This window comes from Phasianus colchicus, chromosome 7 (assembly GCF_987193195.1).
Source record: "Phasianus colchicus chromosome 7, bPhaCol1.hap1.1, whole genome shotgun sequence".
NCBI classification, from domain to species: domain Eukaryota; kingdom Metazoa; phylum Chordata; class Aves; order Galliformes; family Phasianidae; genus Phasianus; species Phasianus colchicus.
The window spans coordinates 32,789,123-32,802,114 of record NC_143442.1 but is presented as its reverse complement, the minus strand read 5'-3'; the positions used below and the strand labels follow the sequence as shown (position 1 = coordinate 32,802,114).

Genomic DNA, 12,992 nt, shown 5'->3' with positions numbered 1-12,992 from the left:
GTGCAGAAAGGCTATGTGAATGTGCATCCATCCTTCTGCCTGCTTGTCCTTTTGGTTAGTCTTTATAAAATGTGTTTTTTTTTTCAGCAAGGTGTGTGCCAAAGTCAGGAAACAAATTGTATCTTACCAATTGCCTGTTGAATGTTCTTCCTTGGATTTGCTGTTTGCCTTACCTATTCTATTCTTAGAAATCAATATGGATGTGTTAGCTTACTGCGCAGGGCTGCAGTCGCCTCTTAATAATCATAATAATTGTTATTGCTGATTAAAGTTGCATTATTCATGCCAGATGGAGTCCCCTCCCCATCAGCCAGAACGAGTTTGCATTATGTAGTTATAGAATATTTCTGATCTAAATAAACAGATGGCAGAATGTGACAGCAAATTATGTGCTGGTGATGTCAGCAACAGCGCTCCCCCGGTATAATTGCTTTAAATGAACACAAGTGCAGCAAGGAGCTGGTAGCTTTAACAAGGTAGTTGGCATACAGTGTGTCATTACTGCATGGCATAATCAATAGATCATCAGTGATATGCAAAAGAACTGATGTTAGAAAAGCAGCGACATGAAGTCCGACTTGATGCAGCTCTAACAGTGGTTTTACTCAACTGTGGAACATCTCGTGTGTGTGTGCTGCCAGCAAAGAAGTGGTGTTTTCTTTTGGGTTGACCCAGCCTTAGCTGAGAGATATTGCATTTTCTCCAGCATTGGCTCCCAAGTCAGAGCATGTGGAAAGTGCTTGATACAGTGCAGGGTGTAATAGAGCAGCATGAACAGCAGCTGCTATTAGCACAGCAGCAAAAGGTTCCTGAAGGCTTTGGTAAGCTTGTGGGTCAAGTTCAAGGTGGGAATTCACTTCATAGATTTTTGGCAGTATTCAGTGATGAATACAGGTTTAATCAAAGGTAAGACCAGGTTACTGCAGTCAGAAGAGCCTGCCCTTCAGGAGGCAGGTGTTGTCCATTCCTTGGCCATGTCCAGATGGGAGCTGCAGGATGAGGTGTCTCTTTGCTCACCATCAGAGCTGGCGTCTGAGTGCTGACTCAGGTGATGAAACCTACAGCTAGAGAATGTACCAGTCCTTCTGCCTGCTTTCTGTTTCTTTGCATAGCAGGTAGTAGTCAGCCGTGAAAGGGAAGGCTTGAATTCAGCAGCCTCCTCAGTGCAGGATTTCAGTCCTGAATTACTGCGTAATGTTTGTGAAGACTGTGCAAGCTTTCAGGAGGAAGGTTTGGCTTTTGATCGCTTGTCTTCAAAGTTTACTGCCTCACTGTTCAGGTGAAATTGAACACGAGATGAGATGGGTATTTGCTCAGCCATCCTTTGTACCATGGAGGAATGAGCGAGTCTTACGTAGGGTGCACAGAGAACAGCTCAGCTCTGGGTGATGAAATTGCTCCTCATCTTATGCTTCTTTTTTGGTTTTAAGATGTCTCCATCATATTTAGCAGACCTAGTGATTTAGAGTATAAAGTACCCGTAGAGGTCTGACATCAATTCTGGTTATTTTTCTGGGCTTTTTAAGGGCACTGTTACAACCTTCGTAAAGCATAAAAGCCCTCCAAAGGCAAGATGGACCCTTCTGTTTAACTATTGCTGAAGCCACATCTCTCATCTCTTCCCATTTCTTTCTCTCCTAAAGGTGGTCGATGCCACAAGTCCTGCACAGGCCGATGCTGGGGACCCACAGAGAATCACTGCCAGACCTGTAAGTAAGCATGACTCTGAGGGCTGAAAAATGAAAGGGATCCTATTTTTTTTTTCAGTTGTGGAGAAGTACTGCGTATTCTCCTTAGTGCAGCTCTAAAATATCTCAGAGTTTTTTTTCTGTAGGTTTTTACCAACTGATGTTCTTGTTTTCCTTCCCATGTCAATTTGTGTTTTTCTTTCCTCTCTTGTGCTTTCTAAAAAATGCTTAAGCTAACATGAATTCTCTTTTCACTTCCTGGTGGCAGCATGGAGCGTGGCTCCTGGGGACATTGATGGGTATTTTGGAATACAATGAAATGAATTGGAATAGAAGAATCTACTAGGTAGATTCAGAGATCTTTAATGATGGCCTGACACTGGAAAGTTCATAATACCAGAATACTGTTAATTTCACTGGGAGCGTTAGTTATCTTGCAGAATTGTTCTCTTTATAATAACTCAAAATGTAGTTGAGTTATACTGAAAGAGAATAATGATTTTTTTTTGTAAAGGAAGTAATAAGTGAAGGGCTGTTCACAATGTCTGTCCTCTTGAATTTAGAGAGCATTAAAATGAGTAAGAAAGAAGAACATGTTGAGAGAGTTTCTTCCTTGTATGCTTTCAGTTCCTCCAGAAAGGCACTAAGGAGCTAGAAGTGCAGTCAAAATATTAGCAAATAGAAAAGAGGAGAAAATCAAGAGCTTTTCCTACAAGTTCTTCCTTTTTTTTTTTTCTCTTGTGGGAATAGAACTGTTCTTTGCATTTTCTTTCTATCAAACTTAAGATGATAGAAATTGGTTGGGTTTACCAGAGTTAATGAAGTGGTTGCTAATACCTCCCTTAAGTGAGCACAGCTCTGGCCCATGCTCGCTTCCTTGGCTCTATTGTAAGAGGGATTAACTGCAAGTGCACCAGCTAACTATTTGATCTTATGATCTTAGGGTCACTTAGCCCAGTGTCATCTGCCCTTTTTGTTGGAGCTGTTAGAAACAGTGCAGCCATACCTTTTTTCCTTTTTTTTTTCCTTTTTTTTCCCCATTTTTTTCCATTTTTTTTTCCTTTTTTTTCCCCATTTTTTTTCCTTTTTTTTTTTTTTTTTTTCCCCCAGTAGTTGGAGCAATAAATTGTAGGAAGTAAGAAACAGCAAATAGTTTGACATGAATGCTTTAGGAGTGAGCATGATCAGGAAATCCAATCCAACCTGTCCATGGCATCACAAAGGGTACAGCCAGCAGATCTGCATGCACATAGATGTTCTGCCACATTGGAGGATGCTTCTTCAGCTACATCACTCGATGTTGATGGCAGTTCTCCTAAAGCTTACATGTTCATGTGTTACTGTTTCATATTGAACTTCATTTGTGGGTGTGGATAAATTTGTTTTGAGACAGGTTGCAGGAACAGCTGTATAATGAAGCATATTCTTGTTTGTCTGAATTGAGCTAGCACGTCTCCTTTCTTTCACCAACACAAAGGTGTTGGTGGCCTTTGTGAGTGCTGCAAAGAAGTTGCTGCAGAGAACACCTCTTTATGTCAGGGTTATGCACTCAGGTATGTAGAGCAAAGGGACAGAACCCTAGCTGACCACAAGGGTTTTATATCACAGTCAGATTAGAATGAATTAATGATGCTTCATTAGGCCTGTTTTTTATCTCTGTTATTCTCCCCAACAGAAGTAGATTTATTTGGGCATTGTGTGGTTATCAGAGGACACTGCAAAACCTTGGCACTTACATTGTATAAGGATGACCTGATCCTGACTCAGGCCTTGCTTCCAGCCAGCAGAGGCTCCAGCCTCCTTAGCATTGGACAGGCCAGCTGGACTCTGTGGCTGTTAAGTCCACGTGGCAGGATCAACTCCCATGATCTCAACCTGCACAAAGCACTGCTCTCAGATAAGTGAGCTGATTTGGTGGATTAATGTAGTAATACCAGGGAGAGCAAAACTTATCTGCAGTGTTGTGGAGTCTGGAGCTTAGCAGAGCTGCACGGTAGGTTTGCTCCCGGAGTGACAGCTCTCTCTTCCTTCACAGTGACTGCCCTCTCAAATCTAAACAGAGGGGATAGGCTAAGGCAGGACCGTGGATTCAAAATAATTAACTGTGGGTAGGCACATGTTATCTGAGTTCCAGGCAGATGCACAGATCACACGTTTCTAATTTGAAAGAACTACTTTATATCCTTTTACCTAGAAGCACACTGTCAGCATAGTTCCCTTTGTTCTCCTGTTGTCAGAGATAGGAGCTAATTTTTGGTCGTGTGTGTTCTCTTTGCCTCCCTGACCTCATGCTCTAAGTGAAAAGCAGGACTGAACAGAAGGGCTGATGTTGGGCTGGCAGTAAGCAGTTCTTTTTTGCAGTTACGCAAAACTTGTTCTTCTAAAAAACCATCTGAAACAAAGAATATGAATTGGAAGTTGAAGTGTAAAAGCCCAAGTGGTGTTAAGCTTTTGCTGCCTTCATTTCTGACTTTAAAAGACATGCCTGGCTTTCAGTATCATTAACAATACAAGCTGGAGATGGGATGAGTGGTATCAAACATTGCATATACCTTCACCTGGTCACCTTGGGGATGGGCATCTTTCAAATGCATGCAGGAGAGCATTCAGCAGTACTGCTTGCCAGTGTCAAACTGTTTTGTTCATCTGCAGCAGCTTGTCTGCATTTAATAATTCCACTTTTTTATGCACTCACTGAAGCAAAAAATTCTAATGAGCCCCCTTCCCAAGATAAGATTTAAATTATTCTCCTGGGAAAAGGGTAAAAAAAAAAAAAAAAGACAGATCTTAATCCCTGTCTCTCATTTCAAATTACGTATGGGGAAAAAAAATAATATCTTTTTGTTTTTGTATGAATATCATCTACCTGTCTTCTTCTTATGTTGCCTTCCAGCTATGTCTCTCTATACGTATGTCTCTCTATCTGAAACACCACCTGCATCTAGCTCTGTCCTCATGTCTCTCTAAATGTGACAAGAAAACTTATGTATTTAAGAAAGCTATTAATTGGAAATTTTAAATGAGCTGTTCCATCAGGAGTTGGAACAGAGATAATTTCAGGGTAGTGTTTTATGCAGTTAACAATCCATTTTTCTTTTATAATTAAAAACTAGTAAATATGAATCTGAAACAAAAACTAGAGAGTATTCTTTCTCTCCGTGTCATGGAAGGCTAATGTAGAATAGCATAACAAGCATGTGTTTTTCACATAGTATTGGGCATTTGCTATACAGAATGTAAACCACTTAAACGTAAGAACAAAAGCATTTGGAAGTTACTGATCAATTTTTCTAATCTGTGCTTGGACTATTACTGTTTTTGCTGTTGATTTCTGTTTGGAATATTTGTTTCATTTCCATATGAAAAGAAATTGCAACTCTTATAAATGGAATATATTATTTTATTAAAATGACAGATTATGCATTTTGTCCTAGAGGAATGTAACCGAAGGAGAAGAATTCCAATTAAAATACAAGTCCACTAAGGGAATGCAAAGGAGGAGAAAAGCCTTTAAATCAAACTCTAAACACAAACATTCAGCAAATGTGCAACTCTGTGTGACTGCGTGTGGGTACAGGATCTTGGCCTGAGCATAATTGTATTTATGCAGTCTTTGTGCAGCTGATGTTGCTGAGAAAAAAGAAGGTGCAGATGCAGTAAGTACCCAATTAGAGCAGCAAAAGGCAGGCGGGAGCCTGGTGGGGGAGAAGGAAAGAGCTGAATCGGCAGCTTAGATCAATCAGGGTAACCTAGCATTTTTGCTTGGAGACAGCATCTTTAATTAAAATCCTTGTATTCCACTAATAACTTTGCATGTTCGTAAGACTTCTTCATTGATTTCACTTTCTTCCCCTTTTTCCCTTCATAGATTTATAGTGCCCTGACATAATTAAAGATGAAGGGAAACAATAAAAGAGGCCGATTAATAGCGCACACATGAAGTGCCCGTTCCACCCCATGCCTCACACAGTGTTTTGCTATTAGAGTGAAACACCAGTGAAGATTGACAGTCAGCATTCTGCTCGCCCCCCAGGAACCAGCTCCAATGCATGGCACGTTTTGTCAAGACCACGAGCATGACACCATTAGAACAGCTGCAGGAACGGAACTGTTGAGCTGTTATTGGAATCTGAGCAGTCAGATGGTTTCTGGACTTCTAACAATACATTGCATGGTATTTATTTTGTCCTGGGGAAGCACCTTTGCTGGGGGCTGCCTTGAGTGAGTCCTTCAGAAGATTCAATCTCTTTTGCTAAGATGTTTTCTGTCTGCCTGTGTGGTGCCACTGAGGTTCTCTGACAGCTCCTCCTCAGAGCTGGGCCCTCAGCAGCAGCTGTAATGCAAATACAGCGTGCAGGGGATAAATAAGGTATGCTATGGCCTTTTCCTACAATGAAATGTTGGCATTTCTGTTGGCACTGTTTGCTTTCCCAGTAAAAGAAACATAAGAGAAACAATTAGGGAAGAACAGCAACAAGCTTTTGGCTGCAACTGTAAATTTTGCATGCTGCTTTATAACTTTCTAGTCCTCAGGAGAGCTCAAACCCTGCCCTAACCTGAGCAGCTCCATAGGGGCTGCATTCAACCGGTGCCATATCAGAAGCAGGGAAGCACTTTCTGAAGTCCCAGTGCTGAAAGGGGCTGTGCTCCTCCACGTCAGTCCTGGTGCTCCTGCGTGTCATTGTTTTTTGGGAGGAAACATACTCTGGAATGGCTTGCAGCTGGGGCTCTTCTTTTTGCTCTTTTAACACCCTGCCAGGAGCCTTTCCACAGGGTAGCGTGGCTGTGCGTCCTGGTGGGCATCATGGTTCCCAGCAGCAGCTGGCACTCGGGGGATGAAATTATAATTGAGCTCGTTAGGTAGCTCAGACTAATTTTCTGCACAGAGGTGCTGTGCACCAAGACTTCCCAGATTTAAGCACAGCATTAAATTGCAGTGGAGCGGCAGCAGAGAGGAATGCTTTTTATCAGCGGCCGAGCTGTGCCACTGTGTCCCCTCCTTTTTAGTTGAAACTGTTAATTATGTCTGCCTGAAATTTGCTTCCTAAGCTGTGAGCCTCTTGTGCAATTAAAGAAAAAGCAAAAATCTGTAAGCCTGCAAGGTGGGATCGGTGGGTGCTGCTGAGGGAAGCAAGTTTTGTGTTCTCCGTCCTCTTGAATAGAGAAGTAATGAAATGCTTTTAGCAAAATAATTAGCAGAGGTTAATTACAGAAGTGCAACAATCTCTGCTCCTTATCAAGACAGCTGACAGCACATCTTCCTGACCTTCTGTCGGTGGTGGTTGGTATAATCCTGCAGAAAACTTTAGTTTTTTCTTCTGTAAAATAAAGTCTGAGGCTATAGCTGCAGTGAGGGAGATATTCCACTTGTTGACCATTCTTTGCCCAAGACTAAGCCCTGTTGTATGATTCCACTTAAATTGCTCTGCTTGCTGGTTGGTACAGTTGTATGCCTGTGAATGAAGGCTAGGTTGTTACTAGGAAAAAAGGGAGCAGTAATTCCAGATGTGCTCCAGCCCGTAAGCTGTACTCTGCTCTGTTACCTCATTGCCTATTTCTGAAATTGATTGCCAGCAATAACAGCTTTTGGCTCTCTGTTTCTGCATACTTAGTGTTGCAGTTCTTCACAGGGTAAAGCTGATGCAGAACAGGTGGACTCTTCTGTTAATTTGTCATTTGTTGTTGCTCCATGTCCATCCATGAGCTGTTTATAAAACTGCAGTAATTTGAAATTAGTTTTCCACCTGATTTTTCCAAGGGTACATGTTGCTAGAAGATGAGAAAGGAAGAATTTCATACAGTGTTGTGTTCTTGAAGATACCATCAAGATATCCTGGGAGGAAACAGTCACTAGTTGAAAAAATTACCTTAAACCTTAGTTTAGTAGATTTATTATTATTATTTTTTTTTTTACAGTATGTTGTTGTTCAGCTTGTTTTCCTCAGAGTGCAGCTGAAGAGCTGTCTCTTTGGTTCTGATTCTGACACGATCGTTTTTCCTTCCCTTTCCTAGTAACAAAGACAGTGTGTGCAGAGCAGTGTGATGGACGGTGCTACGGGCCCTACGTCAGCGACTGCTGCCACCGGGAGTGCGCTGGAGGCTGTTCTGGACCCAAAGACACTGATTGCTTTGTATGTGTGAGACTTCTCATTTTTTTTCTTCCTGGCAGACACAGTGCGTATTTTTTAACCCATGAAACTCACAGTTTTGCCCCTCTGGATGCATTGCATGCACACTCCCAGATTTTGACTGTGAACTCTTAACATCTAATATTTTTCGCTTTATATTGGCATCACTTAATATTACCCATTAGCAGATTTGAGATTTGTAAATACAGATTGGGAAACGTTAATATGGTAATCTCTGTGATTTTTATCTTTTGCCTTTCTGTAATTTTTTTAGAGGTGATATGGAATTTTCAGATGCATTTATCATTACACTCGAGTATGGCTTTTATTACTGCACAATGCGCTTTTTATTTTAGAAGTCAGGATTACAATTTAGCTTCTTCATGAAAGATGTTCCCTATTACTGCCAGACTGGATTTAAACACAGCTTTTTTACTAGCCATACTAGGAAGGAAAGCGGTTCCCAAAACATTCTACCTCAATTGTATTCTACTACATATTCTTAAGATGAAAAGACAAAAGAAGACTTTTTTTTTTTTGGTACATACAGACCTTTAGCCAAATTTGTCTCATTTGTTCTTCATCTTAATAACAGTATAAACAACTTCAGCCACCAACACTGATCTCAAAAAACATATAGCTCATTGCTCTGTGCTGCAGAGGCAAGTTTTGCTGATGTTTTCAAGGGCAGCAAACCTAGACCAAAGGAAGTTTAGAATTAGAATTAGAATGTGCTCAGAGAAGTGGATCTTCAGAGGTACCCAAGTGATGGAGGGGATGAACACCAGCCAACTTGGGTGAGCTCCTCTTAAAACCTGCCAGGCAGTATTGAAAAGAGAGATCTATGCTATGTTAAAGCACATGGAAGATGAGGAGGTGATCTGAGTCAGCCAGCATGGCTTCATCGAGGGCAGATCGTGCCTGACCAGTCTGATGGCCTTCTGTGATGGAATGCTAGCACTGATGGACAAAAGGGCAACTGATGTCGTGTACCTGAACTTGTGCAGGACATTTGACATGGTCCCACACTATATCCTTATCTTTAAATTGAAGTGATATGGATTTGAAGGCTGGACTGTTAGGTGGATAAATGATTGGATGGTCATAGCCAGAGGGCTTGTTGTCAATGGCTCTGTGCCCAGGTGGAGGCCTGTGATGACTGGTGTCCCCTAGGGGTCTGTCTTGGGACTGACATTCTTCAACATTGTTTACCAATGACCTGGACAGTGTGATCAATTGCACCCTCAGGAAATTTGTAGAAAACACCAAGCTGAGTGGTGCAGTTGATTCAGAGAAAGAAGGAATGCCATCCAGAGCTGCCTGGGCAGGCTTGAGGAGTGGGCCCCTGTGAACCAAATGAGATCCAACAAAGCCAAGTGCAAAGTGTTGCACTTGGGTCAGGACAGTCCCAGATACGTGTACAGACTGGGAGGAGAACTCCTTGAGAGCAGCTTCGTGGTGAAGAACATAGGGGTCCCAAGTGAATGAGAAGCTTGATGCGAGCCAGCAGTGTTCCCTCACAGCTTGGAAGTCCAACTGTATCCTGGGCTGTTTTGAGAGAGAGATGGCCAGCAGGGCAACGGACATGATTGTTCCTCGCTACTCTGCTTTCATGAGACCCCATTCTGAAGTATCATGTCCAGACCTTGTGGTCACCAGCACAAGAAAGCTGTGGAGTTGTTGGAGCAGGACCAGAGGAAGGCTGTAAAGATGATCGGACAGCTGGAGCACCTCTCCTATGAAGACAGGCTTAGGCAGCTTGGTTTGTCTAGCCTGGAGGAGAGAAGGCTTTGGGGAGAGCTCTTTGCAGCCTTCCGGTACTTCAGGGAAACTTATAAACAGGAGGGAGACTGACTTTTTACATGATCTGATAGTGACAGAACAAGGAGAAATGGCTTTAGTCTAAAAGATGGGAGGTTTAGGTTAAATGTTAGGAGCAAATTCTTTACTCAAAAGAGTGGTGAGGCACTGGCACAGTCTGCCAAAAGAAGCTGTGGATGCCTCATCTCTGGAAGTTTTCAAGGCCAGGTTGGATGGGGCCCTGGCTATACTGACCTGGTGAGTGGCAGCTCTGCCTACAGCAGGGGTTTGGAACTGGATGTTCTTTAAGATTCCTCCCAACCTAAGGTCAATTGCAAATGTGTTGGTACTCCAGGTGAGTGGCTCACAGTGATTCTAGTGTTGTTCAACGTCTTCAACAGTGACTTGGATGAAGGGGTGCACCTTCAGCAAGTCTGCTGATGATACTTAGAAGGGAGGAGTGGCTCATGTGACAGCAAGACTTGGACTGGCTGGAGACTTGGACAGAGAGAAACCATGTGCAGAGGTTCAGCAAGAGCCAGTGTAGAGTCCTGCACCTGGGGAGGAATAGCCATGTGCATCAGTAGCATTTACTGGTGGAAAGGAGCTGTGCAGGAAAGGACATATATGTCCTGGTGCAGAACAGGTTGACCATGATCCAGCATCTCCCTTCTGAGGAAAGTCTGAGCACCCTAAGGCTGTTCAGCCTGGAGAATAGAAGACTGAGAGGGAATCTTATCAATGCTTATAAAAATCTAAATGTCAGATGCAGAGTGGATGGGGCAATGACAGGACAAAGGGCAATGAGCACAAACTGGAACGTGGGATATTCTGTATGAACACGAGAAGAAACTTATTTACTATGAGTGTTACAGAGCCCTGGAGCAAGCTCCCAGAGAAGCTTCAGAGTATCCTCTAGAGATACTCAAAACCCAGCTGGACACGTTCCTGTGTAAGCTGCTGTAGGGAACCTGCTTTAATGGATGGATTTAACTAGGTGATCTCCAGAGGTCCCTTCCAAATCCTATGATTCTGTGATCCAAAGCTTGCTGGAACTTCTTGATTGGTTTGGAAGAGAGTTGTGGAAACAGCATTCCTTCCTGTGATGTCATATAATCTGAATGTGCAAAGAAAAGATTTATTGGTCTCACACAGTAATTGAGGAACATCCTCAGTGCTGAAGTGCTGAACCCACATCTTGTTTAGCCATGTTCTGTAGTACTGCAGCCTGAAAGAAAAAACAGATAGATTTTCTGAATAATGGCAGTAATAGGAATACCTATGTTAAAAGTCATGCTAGTATGTTTCTTCTGACCCAGCAGAGAAGTACCCAGAGCATTGCTTTCATTCACTTCTGGCCCCAGAGCAATGTAACCGAAATGCAGCAGGGGTCAGACAATTTTCAAGGCTAGTCATTACTTGCTTGTGACACTGTGTGAAAAGTGTAACCCTTTAGGCAATGACCAACTGTGCTTAGTTCTCAACTGAGAGATACAATTCAGTTTTTCCTAGTGTACGTTCCTGTGTTTTCATTCCCATATTAGCAGTGTTTAGCATCAGAACCTTAAGTTTGCTTACATTATGAAAGCAATTACGAATGAATACAAAGTATTACAGTCAAGAAGTAAAAGTTCCCAAATCTTTTTCCATCTTAGAAGAGTTGGCATGTTTCACTTTATGCATTTGCTAAGAGGATTGTTGTGTACATAATAGAGTATTTCCTAAGTTGACAGCGGATATAAAAAAAATGAGGAGAAAATGAACTAAATTAGAATTTATTAATAAGTAAAGCAAAGCTTATGAAACCCTAAAAACTCTTCAGCATATTATGGCAGCTTGTAACAGCATCCTGCTTTAAATATGGTGTTACTTCTCGATGAAATTATCTAGCCTCCTCCTCCATATGCTGCCATACAGTCATTTGGATATTCGGTTATAAAAGCAAGACAATCATCATCATCTAAGATAACTGCAAGCAAACATGCTAAAATAAAGTTTTAGAAATATTCTTATCTTGTATTCAAAATCAAACTGGATCTAAAACTTGAAATGCACAACAGGGCCAGGCTGAGTACTCTGAAATCAGAAAAATGACACAACTCTGTTCACAGAGTGGGCTTTCTGTCTGGTTCTTGGTAAGGATGAAGGGTAGGTGGGCAAAATCCAGCAGCGTTGGTTGCTTAAGATGCTAGGAGGATTCAAGCCAGGCTACAGTTTTCATATTTGTATGAGATTTGACACTAGGCATTGGTGGTGTGTTTTGTGACTGCTACTCCAGCAGTTTTCTGTTAGCTGTGATTAAAACCACGGACAAGAGGTATGGTGATAAAGAATGCCACGATTTTTGTGATTTTTTTTTTTTTTTTAACCTTGCTAATTGTCATCCCTGCATTGCCAACTATTCTTCCTGCATACTATTACTCTCTTTATCCACACGCTTGCCTCTTCATTTGTCAGAGCCCTGTCCTCTGGCAGCTGTGGGTGGCTGAGCTTGAATGCTAAGTGATACAAAGTCCTATTTTCTCTTCCCAGTGTGTGAAGCAACTGACCTTGTTAAACTTGCACTTAGGGAAATGACCCCCTCCTGTGCTAACTCAAAAGAAGTTCTTATCCCTCTTGCTTTCTAATTGGGAATTTCAGTTTTCTGCTGGACTATGGACTCACGCTGTAAGAAGTGAAAAGGTTGGACCTCTAAAGAAAAGCCATTAGCATTTGTTTAGATTAACTATGATAAATAACTGCTCACTCCTGGCAGCTTTAGAACTTCCTATGGAGTTGTGAATTAGTTGATTACTAATAGTAACAATAGTTATGAAACAAATTGGAGTTCTGTTACGTTTTTGTAGGAAATGCTGTAACAGTCAGCTGTGTTTCAGATGAAGGCGTCTCTGTGAGAATTCCTTGCCGTGTATTTGCCAAGGTCCTAGCAAGAAATCTGTGTAGACAAAATGGAGGTTAGAAGGCTATGCATCGCGTTCCCCATTGTTGCAACACTTCTGAACAGTCGTCAGGACTGCTAACCTAAAAACCAAAACAGCTACCCAACCAACTATATGATTTAATTGAGCTGATTTTTTGCTTTCCTCCCCTGTTTTGCAGGCCTGCATGAATTTCAATGATAGCGGAGCATGTGTCACACAGTGCCCCCAGACATTTGTGTACAATCCTACTACCTTCCAACTGGAACATAATCACAATGCCAAGTACACGTACGGGGCTTTCTGCGTCAAGAAGTGCCCACGTAAGTGCTGCCTTGGCTCTCTTTTCCTGTGGCAAGGAGAAGTTCTGAATTGCATTTCAGGAGCCCTGTGGAACAGCAAGAGGAGGAGACTGAAGTGAATAGTGCAGAGCCTCAGATCGCCCTGTGTGTGTACCT

At 42.2% G+C, this 12,992-nt stretch overlaps 1 protein-coding gene across 8 annotated transcripts in view; it reads left to right on the top strand.

Moving 5' to 3' along the window:
- Window positions 1-12,992, top strand: part of ERBB4 (erb-b2 receptor tyrosine kinase 4) — a 507,767-nt gene that overhangs the window by 343,432 nt on the left and 151,343 nt on the right. For all 8 annotated transcript variants that reach the window (XM_090144449.1, XM_090144448.1, XM_090144446.1 and 5 more), the window contains 3 exons: window positions 1,644-1,709; window positions 7,701-7,819; window positions 12,716-12,857. In XM_090144449.1, the coding sequence (XP_090000575.1) occupies window positions 1,644-1,709; window positions 7,701-7,819; window positions 12,716-12,857 (327 nt within the window). The remainder of the gene's footprint in view (window positions 1-1,643; window positions 1,710-7,700; window positions 7,820-12,715; window positions 12,858-12,992) is intronic.